This window comes from Bufo gargarizans, chromosome 5, assembly GCF_014858855.1.
Source record: "Bufo gargarizans isolate SCDJY-AF-19 chromosome 5, ASM1485885v1, whole genome shotgun sequence".
Lineage (NCBI taxonomy): Eukaryota > Metazoa > Chordata > Amphibia > Anura > Bufonidae > Bufo > Bufo gargarizans.
The window spans coordinates 428042901-428062269 of NC_058084.1; the positions used below are offsets into that span (position 1 = coordinate 428042901).

Below are 19369 nucleotides of genomic sequence, written 5' to 3' on the forward strand. Positions count from 1 at the left end.
GGGGGGAACCAAGTGCATCGTATGGAGCGCAAAATGTGGTACATTTACAGGTAGGAAAACTGCCTACTATTTCTTGTGACTTAGCATTTTTGGTAAAACAAAAAAAGTCTCAGCTAGAAATCCATGTCATTGTTTCTTATTAGGGTAATATTACAACATGGAATTTCGATGTTGTAATCGATCACTATATTCCGATTTGCGTGCATGATTAAGAGGCCAAGTACAAATTAGATACATACATTGCTTTCTCCATTATAATACTGTTTGATTATTGCAGCCAAAACCAGAAGATGATCCTTGAGCAAGAACGACTGCGGGTAGAGCATGAAAAATTAAAATGTGCAGATCAGGAGAAAAGCAAGAAGTTGCATGATCTCACGTAAGTACATAAAAAGTACTTACAACTTCAGACTTAGCTGAAGTCTCACATGTTTTTCCATTCTTGTACAACCCCTTTAAGGCTCTGGGTTTTCACACACTTGCTTAAAGTAAAAAAAATAATAATTTATAAACGTCCAATTTGCTTACTTCTTGCAATATTTCTTCAGGGTTATGCAGGACAGAAGGGAGCAAGCACGTCAGGATCTGAAGGGACTTGAAGAGACAGTGGTAAGCAAGCATTACATTATAATAATGTATCATTTAATTATCTAATGTTTCTTAAAAATGAATCTTAAATCTCTAATTCTAGGCTAAGGAGCTCCAGACCTTGCATAATCTCAGAAAGCTATTTGTTCAGGATTTGACAACTAGAGTGAAAAAGGTAATCCATTTCCAGATACCTACTTTTATGGAAGGCTCTGGTTTTCCATTTGCTCATTGTGGTATGTTCTTCCTGAATAGAGTGCGGAAATGGACTCTGATGATACTGGGGGGAGCGCTGCACAGAAACAGAAGATCTCCTTTCTTGAAAATAACCTTGAGCAGCTAACCAAGGTCCATAAACAGGTATGTAAGGATTCCCACGTAATAGTTTTATTTTGTGCAGAGTAGAATCTGTACAAAAATAAGTCTAAAATATTATTTTCTACAGCTGGTACGCGATAATGCAGATCTGCGTTGCGAGCTTCCAAAGCTGGAAAAACGGCTTAGAGCTACAGCTGAACGAGTTAAAGCCTTGGAGTCTGCGCTAAAAGAAGCCAAAGAAAATGCATCTCGTGATAGGAAGCGATATCAACAAGAGGTGGATCGCATTAAAGAAGCTGTTAGATCCAAGAATATGGCAAGAAGGGGACATTCTGCACAGATTGGTACGTACTCTTTTATGTTGGTTTGTTGGACTGCATGAACTTTCCTGTGTTCCTGATATTTGAAGAATACCTCCAGTTTTCATGTGTGGGGTCTGAACACTAAGACCCCCAACATTTCTAAGAATGAAAGCTGCTAACAGAGCTGTCATAGCGTACACTGCCTGCTTGCGTCTGTTCATCTTCTCCCATTTGAAGACTACGGAAATACTTCTATTGTAGCCTATGGGCCTTCTTCAGCTGTCTTAAGTACCGTTGGGAGAGACTGGTCTACAAAATTAATTGTGATAAGTTGGTAACATTTTAGAATATTATGTGTAACGAAACTATAAAATGGAGCACAAGCAAGTTGTGTAATTTCTTTTTTTTTTGTCATTTATATTTAGCTAAACCAATCCGTCCCGGTCAGCACCCAGCTGCCTCACCAACGCACCCAAATGCAATTCGCGGCGGAACGGTGTTCCCTCAGAATAATCAGCCTATGCCTATCCGTGGAGGAAGTGTTAAGCAAGACAAAATGTAAGTTTTATATGGGTGTGTTTTTTTTGTTTTGTTTTTTTTTTAACTATACTGATACAGTGGGAGTTTTAAAAGTATCCGTGAGCTGTCTTGACTTGTCGGTTAGTTATTTCAATGAGACTAGACGTATTTACTGTTTTAGAATTCTGCATTGTGCCATTCCTCTTAGAAATGTATGAAGAAGCACACAACTGGATGTTACCATTTCCTTTGTCAAAAGTATGTGCCCCTACACAGACTGGCAATGACGGCACTGATTGGATAGTATCAGACTGTGCCGGGATAAACCCCCAATAGGCAAGGCCTTGTTCAGTTTGCGGCCTCCATCATTTAGTCTGTCAAAAGCAGAGAAAAAAAACTCTGCATGCAGCTTTGCTGAAAAAGCGGATTTCCAAACAGAAACTGAATTGACCTCCTTTATAGTCTTTATTAAATTATTTTTATTAATTTTCAATAAGTTACAAACATAGTGGCAAGACATATCTGCAGTCAAGCAGGTACATTATATTAAGCGACTAATGACAATTATTATGGACATTATACAGTCGATGACATGTGAGTTATAGACCTCCTTATAGTCAATGGGATCTGTTTAGCTCAGAATTATAAGAAAAAAAATGGTTACGTTATGGGGCTAAGAATTATTTACCAAAATAGAGATGTTGGGATTGGTGACAGGAAGCTGTTGTACCCTTAGTATCAAAGGTTAGACTTATAACTTCCACAAACCTTACTAAGGGCTCTTTCACACCTGCGTTCTTTTCTTCCGGCATAGAGTTCCGTCGTCGGGGCTCTATGCCGGAAGAATCCTGATCAGTTTTATCCTAATGCATTCTGAGAGGAGAGAAATCCGTTCAGGATGCATCAGGATGTTTTCAGTTCAGGACCGAAACGTTTTTTGGCCGGAGAAAATACCGCAGCAGTTCACTTGCTCCACTTTCAGTTCACTTGCGTTTTTCCGGATCCAGCATGTAATTCCGGCAAGTGGAGTACACGCCGGATCCGGACAACGCAAGTGTGAAAGAGGCCTTAACAAAATAGCAACTTATATTTTTGTTGTTTTTTACCTCCTTCTAAAAAAATAAAAAATAGAAGCAGCCCTGTAAGTCATATGAATCCAGAGATCTTCCATTGATTTCTCCAATTGCTGTTAGATTCTATTCAGGCTGGTAGCTCAGGGGGCACACCCTTCTAACAGTAGATACGGCAGGTGGACCTGCACATTACTATACCGATTAAAGACTGTGGGTGACATTTTAATGAAGCAAATATCTAAGAACTGGAGCATTTTTTAACGATGTAAATTTCAAAAGTAACTAGTTGTTCCTGCCGAATTATATTTAAATAACATTTAATGGTGCAACAACCCTGGTAACTGTTTTCAGGATACTGATTTCAGTGCTAAAACACTTGTCCAATGTAATAAGAAACATTTAATGAAGATTACTTCAGCAGTGTAAGATAGTTTGTATACATTTGAAGTATAGAACAGATCATTGCACTTGTCAGTGTTAGCGGTTTATGAAGTTGACCTTCTACCTGTACATTTTGTTTTTCAGCTGCTGAAGGATCACCGACGCATCGATGGGATTGAGAACAGTCAAGTGGTGATCACTACTGGGGTTCACTTAACTTTGGGGATTATAGGATTGTTTTTGAAATTGTAATTTATATCTGGCCTGTACAGCTCTTCCTTTCTCCCAATGTATTTTTTTTGCATTTTTTTTTCTCTATTTGCAGCAAAACTTAGAGTGCAATTTTGATGTATTTGGAAATGACATGTAATTTAATGGCTCCATCTATTGCACAGTTTGGTCTCCATGTCTTAAATATAGTCTGCACTGTGCCAAGTCTGAATGTACGTTACTGGTCGGGTAGAACCTAGTTACGTTTCTGTAAATCTTCGTCATAGGGACATGGAGCAAATTAACGGTTGAATACACTTCCAGGTTAACCTTTTACAATACATTACAAGTCTACTTATACAGGGGCGGTAGACTCGTGACTTTAATATCAGCGCTACAATAAAATACTGTAGATTGTACAGCGTCTAGCTACTAAAGTGTGCTTTACTATACTGGCCGCTGGCCTGAAATCTATACTACCAAATACTCTTAAGATTTCAGGATACTCGCGGCCGCTCTATTATTCTGTGGTGGAAGACCTGCTGCCGTGTGGTTGTCATTTTAAATAATGTATAGGAACAAGACGCAGGAGGAAAACTTTTATATCCAAGACTGTTCAGAGACTGTCCTGTTTATGAGCGTTACTGTGTGAAAACGTTCTGCTTTATTCTATTAATAAATGTGTATGGGATCAGCGAGACCTATCCATGTATAACAGCGCTTGCACTGGCTATAGTTTTTCTTTATGTATATATTTAATTTACCCATCATACCACTCTGGATTATCCATTGTAGTATTAAAGTCTATATACATTCCTTGCAGGGGTGCTTTTATGGAATGATTATATATTTACATGCACTGGAAAAGCAATGTTTTTTCCCTTAGTTATTTAACAGAAATCTGGGTGTTCCACTGCCGGTATATAACTAGTATCTGGTTTAGAAAAGAGGATTAAAAGGGCGTCTTGACAGGGGGACCAGTCAGCCCAACATGTCTGTTGCAGTAAATAGTTGCAAAATAACAATTCTGTCCCAACGTTTCTTAGAACTCTGACTTGTGCTGCTCCTCCATTATTCCTCTGGAAATGTGATGTATAGGTGCTACAGTATCTGTGTAGGGACACGTGCTACTGGCAAGCGGAATAGTAACACCTAGCTTTTAAGATTGTTTCCATGAAGAATAAGTTAGGATTAACAGAAACGTCTAAGAAAAGATGGTGGAGAATAGTTTCATTACAGGTATTTACTTCCGCAGATGTGTCGGAGTGGTGACGGTTCCTCTTTGAAAGATAGGAATTTGTAGGTAGGACATTTTTTTAAATATTTTAATATTTTTTATTTTTTGTTCATTGATTTGGCGCTCTACCTCCATAATTGATTTGACATTCTCGTGCAGTTATAAATGGAGATTATTGTGTAGACTTTGATTTAGACTTTTTTTATTTTTTTATTTATGAATGCACGGGTGCTAACAGTTTAGCATAACCATTTACTGTCACTACAGTTTACCTGATGCTAAGACTAGGGTTGAGTGAACTTGTGTTTCAAGTTCGGCATACAGGATTTGGGTTATCTAAGAGTTTTGTTATGGCTTACGCTACCACAGACTATAACTTATGGTCTGTGGTAGCAGAATCCATAACGGAAATTCTTAGATAACCTGAACCTTGTACGCCGAACTTGAAACAAGTTTGCTCATCCTTAGCTTAGACATGCTGATGGCTGTGTCTGCTGCTTCAGTGACCTTCCTTCTGCAGCCACATGAGAAGCCAGTCATGAAATACTATTGGAGCTTATACACTCTCCATAATAAAGCCTTTTATTGCTTACCGTGATTACATGAGCTGGTATAGACTGAAATAGACAGATAATGGCGGTAGACTGGCTTCACGTAGTGGCTATATCTGCTTATGTCCATCATTCCTATATGGAAGCTGAATTTTTGAATTATCCTAGGTATCACATACACTCCAGAGTTGTAGGGTTATTCATACTGACTTTCTATAAAATATGATTAACACTAATCCCTTCCTTCATGCGGTCTCGGACAGTGCATAAGTGGTCTAGCGGGTTTAAAATGTACCAGTCGCTTTAAACAAACAGACTTTTGTGGGCTGAACTAATATACGACCTGTACCTGTTATCATAGTCAGTAGATCAATGCTGGGCTGTGCAGTGCAAGCCAGGAGCGTTTATGACAAGTATAATTCCACCGTGATGCTACTACATAGCGGTCACAAGATTTACACAAGAACGGTGTCGCCCCCTGTTAAGAAGCCACAGGTATATAGTAAGAGACCAATGCACACTACACTAACAGGAAGCAGAATATTTTCCTTTTGTGCCTCAGTCGTCGTCTGCATTTTTGTTCTTTTTTCAGGTTTTAGCTTCATATCCGGATATGTTTTTGCTCTGTCAAACTGAACGGTAAAAAATAAATCTCCTAAAATCTACACTATATGAATGGTTTGTCTCCTCGTTTTCCCTACGTCAGGCTTCCATGATATGGTTTGTGGTAAATGCTTCTAGCTTAGATCAGAAGGGTTTGTTTTTTAACCATTTTGGTTTCTTTCGTTCTCATGTTTTCTCCTTGGCACATACATATGTCGGGACTAGCACAGCGATTGCAAGCACAGTATGTACCTATTTATTAATGGCGCCCGGCTAAATTATTTTAATTGTTTAATACCGTGGCTATTACTGGCCATGGGTGACAGAATACATGCCAGTAACAGGTCATGCACATAATACACTGATATTGGGACAGAAAAATTGCCATTTCCATCAGTCTTTCTGCATGCTGTAAATGTATTTGTGTTTAAAATAATAAAAATAAAAAAACTTGAAATAATTTATACTCTGTTTATTTAGTAGATAACAACCATACTGTCTTATTGGAATTGATACATGTTTTCCAGCATAGTACACTGGAACCAGTATCTTAGGATAGCGTATAAAGAGTAATGTTGCTCCCCATTGCTTGTTTCCAGCTCTGTGGCTCCCTGGCTGCTTCACTGCACTTCTTTCCATGTCTGTCAGTTTCCTGCATAGACATCACTGCTGCATGTGTTCCTAAAAAATATATAGTGTGCAATCCTGTGAATCAACTTGCTGGATAACAGGCTGAACTGAATGGACAGATATGTTTTTTAAGCCTTATAAACTGTTACTACTATGTAATCCCTTTAAGGGCAATTTTGTCTGAGTGCCTGTTTACCTTAGCCTGGAAACTCAAATGATCCACATTGAAACCTTTTGGGCTATTGTGAAGAATGGACAGAACTGAGAATTGCAATTTAAAAAAATAAAAATAAATTTGGAACATGACCAGGGTGGGTCAAGTCATATATACGGGGCTTGGCTATTCCTGATCATGTCCCAAAGTCGTGTTTATAGAGTCTCAATTGATTGAGTAGCTGTCGGCTCTCCTGACATGCCTGTGTTAGTAACTAAATGCGTTCTCCGTGTAATACCACTTCTGGAGCATCTATTCTTATAACTCTGTATTATTCCTGCTAGAAGTTTGCAAATAGCCAGCAGTCTGCAGTAAAGGTACTGCTGAGTGTTACCAGTGCTTTTCTGTACAGGGACACACCCCCAACTGGTAACACCCATCTGTACTCTTACTGCAGGCTGCTGGCAATTCATTTGTCATGTTTTAGTAGAAATAACAGGAACAGCACAACATAGTCATAAGAATAGATGTTCCAGAACTATTGTAAGTACTTAATACAACAGACATGTCTGTAGAGGTGACTGGTCCTCTTTCTAGGGAGCTGTCACTTCTCTTTACATCTGAGAGAGCCATTTGCATATTTATTACCCTTGGAGCATCGTCAGTAAGTCTCCATACTGAGTGATCTGCGAGTTCCACTTAAAGATGTAGTTATACTAATAAGATGGTGAAATTGAGAAATCCATACAATGCCCCATAGCTACCCATTTTATTGGCATCATTTGGTGCTGTAAAAGTGGAAAACATTTGACTGCTTTCTGAACTTCCAAATATGATAGGTAAAATGAGTATATGGACTAAAACTTGCTTAAAAGAATCTGTGTGACAGGTATAGTATATTCACTATGTAATTGTGTGTAAAGGATATTAATTTTAGTTTCAATAGTTTTTTATTTTATCAATAAAAACAAAGAGGTATTCGGCCATGGACAACATCACAGCAGAAGGATATTAATTTTATTCACAATCTGATAAATTTTCAGAGTTCTTAAGTACCAGCATCAAAAAGTACTGAATATGAGGTCACCTCACTGAGTGTCCCTCGCCCTTGGCATTGCTAAAATTAATTGTGTTGTTGATTTGTGGACTCCAGAATTCATCCTGGTCTTTGAATCCGAGTCATTGTTTTGTTGCCGAGAAGAAAATGTCTACCTGACACACATTGTACCAATAAAAATTTGGGTTCAGGCCATGCACCACATTTATTAACTGTGTTACACACTCTTAAGACACTTTTTTCCGACTTTTCTAGCTGTGTTTAAAGAGGACCTTTCATTTGTATACAAACTAAAAACTAACTCTATCTGTGGGCAGAGCGGCGCCCAGGGGTCCCCCTGCACTTACTAGTATGCCTGGGCGCTGCTCCGTTCGCCCGGTATAGGCTCCGGTGTCTCAGTTCCGTCTGTTGTATTGGACTGATTTTTTTTGTAGGAGGCGTGTCCCTTGCTGCAGTGCTGGCCAATCGCAGCACACAGCTCATAGACTGGCTATGAGCTGTGCGCTGCGATTGGCCAGTGCTGCAGCAAGGGACACGCCTCCTACAAAAAATCAGTCCAGTACAACAGACGGAGCTGAGACACCGGAGCCTATACCAGGCGAACGGAGCGGCGCCCAGGCATACTAGTAAGTGCAGGGGGACCCCTGGGCGCCGCTCTGCCCACAGGTATAGTTAATTTTCAGTTTGTATACGAGTGAAAGGTCCTCTTTAAATGAGACGACGTGGGCCAAAACCTGTGCCATGCAGGGCTGAGATTGGTGGCGGCCAACTAGGCAATTGCCCACAAACCCATCCTGAAAAGGGGCCCTCCCCTGTCACTGCTACTCAGCAGCTATGCCCTCCCGTCAATAGAGCCAGTGGAGCAGAGGCAGGACTCGGGTGGCGCATGCCTGCATCACACCATTAGCTCCACTTTGTTCAGATCAGAACAAGAGGTCAGGTGGAGCTAGTGGTGTGATGCTTAATCCACGGCCTACACATTACATACTGTGACCTGGGGGCTGGATCGGACTCGTGACCTACACTGATCGCTACTTGACCAGGAGGATAAAGTGTTTTTGCTGTGGAGACCTGTCTGTTCTGTCCTTATTTTTTCACCGACACTATATCCAGCAGTGTACAGGGTGGGCCATTTATAGGAATACACCTTAATAAAATGGGAATGGTTGGTGATATTAACTTCCTGTTTGTGGCACATTAGTATATGTGAGGGGGGGAAACTTTTCAAGATGGGTGGTGACCATGGCGGCCATTTTGAATCAAACTTTTGTCTTTTCAATAGGAAGAGGGTCATGTGACACATCAAACTTATTGGGAATTTCACAAGAAAACAATGTTGTGCTTGGTTTTAACATAACTTTATTCTTTCATGAGTTATTTACAAGTTTCTGACCACTTATAAAATGTGTTCAATGTGCTGCCCATTGTGTTGGATTGTCAATGCAACCCTCTACTCCCACTCTTCACACACTGATAGCAACACCGCAGGAGAAATGCTTCTGTGAAGATACGAGATGTGCAGCACCTGAAACTACGGATACTGGAAGCCTGTGCTAGCATTTCTCCTGCGGTGTTGCTATCAGTGTGTGAAGAGTGGGAGAAGAGGGTTTCATTGACAATCCAACACAATGGGCAGCACATTGAACACATTTTATAAGTGGTCAGAAACTTGTAAATAACTCATGAAAGAATAAAGTTATGTTAAAACCAAGCACAACATTGTTTTCTTGTGAAATTCCCAATAAGTTTGATGTGTCACATGACCCTCTTCCTATTGAAAAAACAAAAGTTGGATTCAAAATGGCCTCCATGGTCACCACCCATCTTGAAAAGTTCCCCCCCTCACATACAGGTCCTTCTCAAAAAATTAGCATATTGTGATAAAGTTCATTATTTTCTGTAATGTCCTGATAAACATTAGACTTTCATATATTTTAGATTCATTACACACCAACTGAAGTAGTTCAAGCCTTTTATTGTTTTAATATTGATGATTTTGGCATACAGCTCATGAAAACACAAAATTCCTATCTCAAAAAATTAGCATATTTCATCCGACCAATAAAAGAAAAGTGTTTTTAATACAAAAAAAGTCAACCTTAAAATAATTATGTTCAGTTATGCACTCAATACTTGGTCGGGAATCCTTTTGCAGAAATGACTGCTTCAATACGGCGTGGCATGGAGGCAATCAGTCTGTGGCACTGCTGAGGTGTTATGGAGGCCCAGGATGCTTCGATAGCGGCCTTAAGCTCATCCAGAGTGTTGGGTCTTGCGTCTCTCAGCTTTCTCTTCCCAATATCCCACAGATTCTCTATGGGGTTCAGGTTAGGAGAGTTGGCAGGCCAATTGAGCACAGTAATACCATGGTCAGTAAACCATTTACCAGTGGTTTTGGCACTGTGAGCAGGTGCCAGGTCGTGCTGAAAAATGAAATCTTCATCTCCATAAAGCTTTTCAGCAGATGGAAGCATGAAGTGCTCCAAAATCTCCTGATAGCTAGCTGCATTGACCCTGCCCTTGATAAAACACAGTGGACCAACACCAGCAGCTAACATGGCACCCCAGACCATCACTGACTGTGGGTACTTGACACTGGACTTCAGGCATTTTGGCATTTCCCTCTCCCCAGACTTCCTCCAGACTCTGGCACCTTGATTTCCGAATGACATGCAACAGTCCAGTGCTGCTTCTCTGTAGCCCAGGTCAGGCGCTTCTGCCGCTGTTTCTGGTTCAAAAGTGGCTTGACCTGGGGAATGCGGCACCTGTAGCCCATTTCCTGCACACGCCTGTACACGGTGGCTCTGGATGTTTCTACTCAAGACTCAGTCCACTGCTTCCGCAGGTCCCCCAAGGTCTGGAATCGGTCCTTCTCCACAATCTTCCTCAGGGTCCGGTCACCTCTTCTCGTTGTGCAGCGTTTTCTGCCACACTTTTTCCTTCCCACAGACTTCCCACTGAGGTGCCTTGATACAGCACTCTGGGAACAGCCTATTCGTTCAGAAATTTCTTTCTGTGTCTTACCCTCTTGCTTGAAGGTGTCAATGATGGCCTTCTGGACAGCAGTCAGGTCGGCAGTCTTACCCATGATTGCGGTTTTGAGTAATGAACCAGGCTGGGAGTTTTTAAAAGCCTCAGGAATCTTTTGCAGGTGTTTAGAGTTAATTAGTTGATTCAGATGATTAGGTTAATAGCTTGTTTAGAGAACCTTTACATGATATGCTAATTTTTTGAGATAGGAATTTTGTGTTTTCATGAGCTGTATGCCAAAATCATCAATATTAAAACAATAAAAGGCTTGAACTACTTCAGTTGGTGTGTAATGAATCTAAAATATATGAAAGTCTAATGTTTATCAGTACATTACAGAAAATAATGAACTTTATCACAGTATGCTAATTTTTTGAGAAGGACCTGTATTAACTTCCTGTTTGTGGCACATTAGTATATCACCAACCATTCCCATTTTATTAAGGTGTATCTATATAAATGGCCCATCCTGTAGAATTCAGCACGCTGCAAGGGTAAGAATGTGCAGTGGGTGGGGAAAAATAGTGGCTAGCTTTTTTTTTTTTCCTCTCTCTCAAATACAGTGCCTTGCAAATCTATTCAGCGCCTTGACTTTGTATTTTGGTGCCTCACAACCTGGAATTAACATGGATTGTTTAAGGATTTGCATAATTTAATTTACAGAACATGCCCACAACTATGAAGATTTTTTTATTTATTTTTTTATTGTGAAGCAAACAACAAATAGGACAAAATAACAAAGTCAATGTGCATAACTATTCACCCCCCTAAAGTTAGTACTTTGTAGAGCCATCCAAGTCGCTTTAGATAAGTCTCTATGAGCTTGCCACATCTTACCACTGGGATTTTTGCCCATTCCTCCTTGCAAAACTGCTCCAGCTCCTTCAAGTTGGATGGTTTGAGCTTGTAAACAGCAATCTTTAAGTCTGACCACAGATTTTTTTTATATATATTTTTTTTATTTGATTGAGATACGGGCTTTGACTAGGCCATTCCAACACATTTACATGTTTCCCCCTAAACCAGTCAAGTGTTGCTTTAGCAGTGTGTTTGGGGTCATTGTCCTGCTGGGAGGTGAACCACCGTCCTAGCCTCAAATCATGCACAGAGTGGTACAGGTTTTGCTCAAGAATATCCCTGTATTTAGCACCATGCATCTTTCCCTCAACTCTGACCAATTTCCCAGTCCCGGCTACTGAAAAACATCCCCACAGCATGATGCTGCCACCACCATGTTTCTCTGTGGGGATGGTGTTCTTTGGGTGATGTCCTGTATTGGGTTTGCGCCAGACATAGCGGTTTCTTTGGGCGAAAAGTAAAATTTTCATCAGCCCAGAGCACCTTCCGCCATACATTTTGGGAGTCTCCCACATGCCTTTTAACAAACTCACAATGTGACTTTTTGTTTTTAGCTGGAAGTAATGGCTTTCTTCTGGTCACTCTGTCATAAAGCCCAACTCTATGGAGCGTACAGCTTATTGTCGTCCTATGTACAGATACTCCAGTCTCTGCTGTTAAAATCTGTAGCTCGTCCAGGGTTACCTTTAGGTCTCTGTGCTGCCTCTCTGATGAATGCCCTCCTTACCTTTTCCGTGAGTTTTGGTGGCAGGCCGTCTCTTGGCAGGTTTGCTGTTGTGCCATGTTCTTTCCATTTGGTTATGATATATTTGATGGTGCTCCTGGGGATCATCAAAGATTTGGATATTTTTTTCATAACCTAACCCTGACTTGTACTTCTCAACAACATTGTCCCTTACTTGTTTGGAGAGTTCCTTGGTCTTCATGGCAGTGTTTGGTTAGTGATGCCTCTTGCTTAGGTGTTGCAGCCTCTGGGGCCTTTCAGATCATGTGACACTTAGATTGCACATAGGTGGACATCATTTTACTAATTATGTGACTGAAGGTAATTGGTTGCACCAGAGCTTTCTATGGGCTTTCTACATACGCACATGCCAATGTTCTGTTTTCTATTTCTAAACAATAGTTTTATTTATATATTTTTCTCATTTCACTTCACCAACTTAGACTATTGTGTTTTGATTCATCACATACAATTCAGATTAACAAAACATTGAACTTAAGGCTGTAATGTAACAAAATACCAAACAAGTCAAGGGGGTGAATACTTTTGCAAGGCACTGTATTTGCATCTCAAATTTTTTATTTTTGTGATTTGCTTCTGATTAATAACTCAAAATGGCACGCAGCATCATTTTACTGTGGGAATTTGGGAAAATCACGGGGAAAGAATAATGCTCACATGACAATGAGAGGAAGTGGCGGGTAGGGCTTACCCTGATTGGCTAACAGGCAGTCTAGATCACCCTAGCAGTGGGCAGCAGACATGAAGGTGCCTGTGCAGAATGCCATTCTGCTGTGTAATTGTGACCTGGCAGGAAGCGGTGTTGTGGCTCTGCAGGCTGAGCATCCTATCTAGACAGTATAAGAAGATTATATAGAGAGAATAGGTGAAAGGAAGGGGCAGCGTAAGAAGATTATAGAGGGAGGGAGTGGGAACTGGCCACTGTCAGGTGTATTTGCTGGCAGGCTACTGTCGGCTTATCTTCTGGCAACTAGTTCTACATTGGATTCCTGCCAAAATTTTTTATTTTATTGAAAAACATCTTTCACAACTGTTAATGAAGGCATACTGCATCACAGTGTCCAGTTGAAAAGACGCCTCATGTATCACTTTTTCAGTGCAAAAATCTTGCATGAGTTTTAGTGAATGCGTGTTATGCTGTGAGAAAAGCTTTCAATAATTCCACCTCATTCCACAGCTGTAACGCAAATTGCAACTTGTTAGTGAAGACATACTGCATCACAGCATCTAGTTGAATAGGCGTTTATTACTGAGCAAAAATTGTCACACCCAAGTGTTTGAAGGGCCAATATTTCTGCATTTTGAGTATGTAGTTCAATCACTTTACATTTCAAAAATTGCATTTACCATTGTATATTTGTAGTGTTTGTCACGTCATCACGATTGGACGCCTGCACCTCATCGTTCTAGGCTGTACCTGGCCACTTGATGACATTATATATGGAGGCATTTAGGGGGCTACGTTATTGTTCAGGGCACTGTGGGGGCCACTACTTTTAGGGGATATTATTTTAGGATGATATTACTGTTAGGGGGCACTGTAGGGGAGATGTTACTATGGGAGGCCATTATTGTTGGGATGTTATTTTAGGGGGGCATTACTGTTGTGGCACGGTTAGGCTTTACTGACAGCACTATAGGGGGCATCGCTGGGGACTTTTAATACTTGGACACAATAGGGGCCTTCACTGTGGGCATTTTTACTACTCGGGCACTGTAGGAGACATCACTATTGCAATATGTGTGCACTATAGGGGACATCACTGAGGACAATATAGGGGATATAACTGGAGGCACTGGGGCATTTTAATACCACAGCTGAACATGAAGTTTTGCTGGGGATCTGTATTGTGCTGCATTGTGGTATTTGGTTCCTTTGGGGGAGTATATTGTTCTGTATTGTGGTACTTGGTACTGCTGGGGCAGTATATTGTGCTGCACTTTGGTATGCTGCAGAACTAAATACCAAAAGTTCACAAAATCCTGACCGTCTACTCCATGCACATGTGTAAGCTCCACCTACTGGACTTGACCCAACATTTTGGCCCTGTGGTCTGTTACTTTGAGCTGCTACTCTGTCTACAACTCCCCTCATCCTGGCCCTGATAGGGAGTATTCAGACTTGGTGCCTAGGGTGGCACCAGCTATAAATACGGGATAAGTGATAAAAGCTGCAAAAAACTGAAAGTTTATGAAGTTGCATTTTTTTTCTGCAAAATGCTGCTTGTACTCCACTTGATACAGCCTTAGGCCTCTTTCACTCGGGTGTGTGCGCCCCGTTGCCGTATTGCGGACCACATTTGTGGTTCCGCAATACACGGGTGTCGTTCCATGGGCATTCCGCATCATGGATGTGGACCCATTCACCTTAATGGTGCGGAACGGAAGCACTACGGAGTGCTTCCGTCCCGTACTTCAGTTCCGCAAAAAGATAGAACGGCTGCATCGTGGACTCATTCAAGTGAATGGGTCTGCGATCCGCTGCGGCTGCCCCACGGACTGTGCTTGTGCATTGCGCCCCGCATTATGCAGGCCGCAGCACGACCACGGGGCGCACATGCCCGGGTGAAAGAGGCCTTATAGTTTTGTGCGAATTGGGTTCGGATCGATGTATCCTAACCTGATTTATTTAAAAATGTTCACCATATCTGCTCTGTAGCATGCTAAAATGTATAGGCTCCGCTGAGGCCTGGAAAATCTTGCTGCAAATAACACAAGACTTGCTTTGTCTCACGTCTATGACGTTACACTTCGGTTATATGCATAAATTACTGTTTCAAAATCCGAAGCTGAACTCCGCTTCGTTAATGAGATTTTAAAATGGTAATTTATATTTCGCTTATGCACATATAAATTATATAAGGTCATATTCACAAGCCAAAGCAAGTCTCCTGTTATTTGCAGCAAGATTTTCAAGGCCTCAGCGGAGCCCATACATTTTAGTGCGCTATAGAGGAGATATTGTAAACAAAGTTTTCAACCGAATCGGGTTCAGATAAAGCAATCCGAACCCTATTTGCTCAAGTCTACAGCAATAAATTAATTCTCCTTCTCCCTTGTCCCAGAGAGCCCCCATGAAGAATTCACTTTTTAGCAGGAGTTTTCTTACAACTTTTCTGGCAGACTCCGCCTGATTGCACTACATATCCAGGATTTATTATATAGTTTGTGTTTTATCTCTCATCTTTACTACTCAGAAGCCCTAAAATTATAGAAAATATAAACAACTAAAGGGTAAAATTCGGTTTGTTTAATAGAAGAAAATTCAGCATGTTATAAAAGCAAAGTTACTGAAGTAACTTAAGTCCACTGGGTGTATATAGGAAACAGTTCAAATCTCAGCAAAGCTTCTACTTCTATCTGCTGTTCAGAAGGCCATGTGTTGGTTTTCCCTTGTTGAAATTGATGTTTCTGCTGTTTCCACCTCCTTGTCATGCGCAATTTGTTGACATTAAGGAGCTGAAGTTGTAAAGTATGTCAGTAGTTACAAAACTACATTTCCTTGTGTGCGCTTCAGTGTTTTTGGGCCAAATCCCGCTGTCTACTTCCTCTCACTTCTCTGCCATCTTTATTGTAGAAGAGGACAAGCTCTTTTCTCTGTGCATGCATGTATCCAGCTATTGTATGCTTGGCCATCGCATGCACCTTGCACACAGCACAGAGCACCAGCCCAAAAGTGGTGATGTGCTGTCGACAGGACATGATTTATGAGCCTGGAACATGTAACCAGTGGGAAAAAAAGGTCATCATTACCAGATCACAACAGTGCTTCCAGGGTCACATGACTGAGTGCTCGTAACAGGGAACAATTTTGTAAAAAAAAAAAAAAAAAAAGTTAATTACAAAATAAAAAACTTGGTCCCTGGGATTCTCCAGATATCAACTACAAAGAAATGTTCCCAGTCAAATAAAAATCATGCATTCAATTGTAAAGTCCAGTCTGATCACTTCTGTCATTGCACCATAGTGCAGCAATGTGAAAAGGAATTGTCTGCTCTGAGAGCCATATTGTATCATCTCTAAGAGATATCAACATGAAAAGTCCTCGGAGATCCAGAGCGTCTTGTGAGGGGGGCATGTATAAACTAGGAGTTCATACAGCATACATCTTGATATTAGAGGCAGGTCACAGGTTCAGTCTTATCGCCCTATGGCTTTCAGCTCAGCAAGTGTCTCGCTATAAATCTGGCGGTTGGAATTGATCTGCATCATCTTGGAGCTCATAATGCTGATGTATGACAGGCATTGGTCCCAAAAGGCCGTCCTTGAGCCCACCAGGAATGGTGCTTCTGGATACCCATTCTCATTGCCGGTGTAGCAGTGGGTGATGAAGTAGCAGGTCAGGAGCCACATTTGAAGCTGTTCTACGCTGTCTGCCTCTGGGGAGATGAGGTCCCGACACAGCATATAGAGGAAGACCACGCTGCCTGAGCTCAGGAAACTTACTGGTTGGTAACCCGTAATAAGGAGATAGTTGTCAATATTTCTCAGCCATCCTATAGCCTGTGTAGGGGAAAGATCAAGCTTATAGCACCTCCGACGTAGAAATAGTCCGAGACACCTCAGGAGCTCACTGGACGGGGTGTAGAGCACAACACGCCTCTGAGATGATTGTGCAGGGTCAATCCGACACCGTTTGGCTGGTAATTCGGGACAACAGCGGCGTCTCTTCACCATGGTTATATTAGAAGCTCACACTCCCTTCAAAGACAAAAATCCAATATAAACAATATAACCCTCACAAGCCAATACATTCCAGACAATAAAATACCAAGTAAGGCTCTAGTCACATAACCCATGCAACGCTGCTCTCCCTGATAAAATTACAGGACCACAATGGAACATGATGGACTCAGACCTGTCAGTGGTATCCATTATGTGAACAATTAATTTGAGACTTGGTTTCTGGTATACATTACAGAAGTATTTCCATATGAACATTTATGATCTTCACAGTATATGCCATAAATGCCGATAGGTGCGGGTGTCACAATTGGGTCCTACACCTTATTCAAGAAAGGGCCCCATCTTGCAGGCACAGAGAATGTAGACGTGGCCATGCATGCACAGCTCGCTTCATTCACTTCTATGGGAGTTGCAAAATTAGTTGAGTGAATGTGTTTGGCTATTTTTGGAACTGCCATAGAAGTGAATGGAGAGACTAGGAAATGCATGGCCACCTCTCCATTCACTGCGGCCGCAAGACAAGGCTACATTCTTGAGACTGGTACCGGTCCGAGGCATGTCCCCTAACCTATCACACTTTATTTGATGAGGTTTTTAGAAACACAGCAAAAAATGTGGCACAACTGACACATATAGTTGGAGAAGTGTCAAAACTGCATTAAAAAGATGCAGTTTTGCAAGGCAGTTACTGGCCGCCTATCTTTTTCTACAGGTGAAATTAAATTATTTTATTTTATTTAGTTATTTTTATCGATGCTTGAACGCTGAAAATTACAAAAACCATTACTGTGTGAATACACACTTAGGGGGACATTTATCAAATCAGATATATCAGTTTTGTGGCTTAAATAATTTGCAAGTCATGGAGATTGTGCTGTTTTCTGCAACATTTCATAAATTTATACAACATTTGGTGTTCCTCGCCATTTCTCAAAGTGGTCTATTTTTAAGAGCTAAAAGTGAGATTAGACCTGGATTATGGCTCATTTACTATGTGCCCCTTGTGCAAAAGTCGCAAAAAAGTCACAACTAGTGATGAGTGAACTTCTGTTTTAAGTTCGGCGTCTAAAGTTCGGCTTCCGGTTAGCGGAGAATCCCGATATGGTTCCCGATATGGATTCCGACTTCCGTTGTGGTCCGTGGTAGCGGAATCAATAATCGGCCATTATTGATTCCGCTACCACGGACCACAACGGAAGTCGGAATCCATATCCGGATCCAGATCAGGATTCTCCGCTAACCGGAAGCCGAACTTTAGATGCCGAACTTAAAACAGAGGTTCGCTCATCTCTAGTCACAACCAACGCCAGGCAACCCCCTGGTCTAGTTTTACACTCAAGCCAAATATGTTATCACGGTGCACCAGTTCATAAATTTGGAGCAGAAACACAACACAAAGCCAGACTTAAAACTGAGACAAAAACAGCCACAAATGATAAATGTCCCCCTTATTACTTACCTGTCCTGGACACGTGATACATACATATATGAGAGAGCTGTGTGAATGACAGCAATATACTGAAAAATTGTATAACTTTTTATAATAGAATGAATGTCTCTCATTTACATAACGTTTAACCCCAGTGTAAACCAGTTAGAACTGGGTATAAAACAATAGCGAGCGGTCTGGTTGTCACGGCAACACCACCTTTCCTGCACAATCAAATGGGGCTTTTACCTCTGGTTTTTAAATGGTAAAGGAGTGAGACTTCTGAAAATGTGCATTTTGGTGGCAGAGCACATAATCCACTAAAAATAATGCAGCATATAATATAGTCCTGTCTAAGGCCACGTTCACAGTAGCATCATGAAGTCTGGCATGCTCCTCCCGCAGAGGAACAGCCTGACGGCGTTCACCGTATCCGGCATAGCCAGATAATGCTACAAACCTCCAGATCTCCATTGACTACAATGACATCCGGCTGCTTTGCTGCATAATAATGGCTTTCAGATGGACAAATAGTTGCGCATAACGCTACTGTGAATGTAGTATAAGACCTCAAAAGCTATGACTGCAGGTCAGCAGTGTGCGGTCAGATCATATTTACAGTCCCTGATTGTCCAAGAATCATCCAAGACAGGGAATAAAAAATTGGGTGGAATGTGGCCTCCCAGAGATTTTTAATTTGCTCCATAAATTGGCTTAAAATATAGCACAAATCTACACCAGCTGATAAGCGGCATAGCTTTTTCTCTGGAACATTAAAAGATGCCAGAAGAGGCATCTACATTACATATTAATACCAGCGTGTGAAACACCAGCCTTAATACATTTTCCCCAATATCTGATTATATATGGCGGTACTTTACACTTATTATACTTTACCTTTTCAGCTCTGGAGATCTGTTTTAGTAATTTCCCTTCCGCTAATATTAGTAGTAGTAGTAATCGCACGGTAGGTAAATGTTCACTTCAACTGTAATGTG

At 41.2% G+C, this 19369-nt stretch overlaps 2 protein-coding genes across 2 annotated transcripts in view; one reads left to right on the forward strand and one right to left on the reverse strand.

The window, feature by feature from the left end:
- KIF5B (kinesin family member 5B) overlaps nt 1-6242 on the forward strand; it is an 81565-nt gene extending 75323 nt beyond the window's left edge. The window contains exons 20-26 of the mRNA XM_044292694.1: nt 278-379; nt 549-609; nt 692-763; nt 844-948; nt 1034-1250; nt 1634-1766; nt 3326-6242. Of these exons, the coding sequence (XP_044148629.1) occupies nt 278-379; nt 549-609; nt 692-763; nt 844-948; nt 1034-1250; nt 1634-1766; nt 3326-3332 (697 nt within the window). The 3' untranslated portion in view covers nt 3333-6242. The remainder of the gene's footprint in view (nt 1-277; nt 380-548; nt 610-691; nt 764-843; nt 949-1033; nt 1251-1633; nt 1767-3325) is intronic.
- Nucleotides 6243-15203: 8961 nt separating this feature from the next.
- On the reverse strand, nt 15204-16933 carry LOC122939490 (cyclin-dependent kinase 5 activator 1-like). The gene is made up of 2 exons (XM_044295560.1): nt 16412-16933; nt 15204-15386 (listed from the first exon to the last, which is right to left on the reverse strand). The coding sequence occupies exons 1-2, from the start codon at nt 16931-16933 to the stop codon at nt 15204-15206; spliced, it is 705 nt and encodes a 234-aa protein (XP_044151495.1).
- Nucleotides 16934-19369: the final 2436 nt, after the last annotated feature.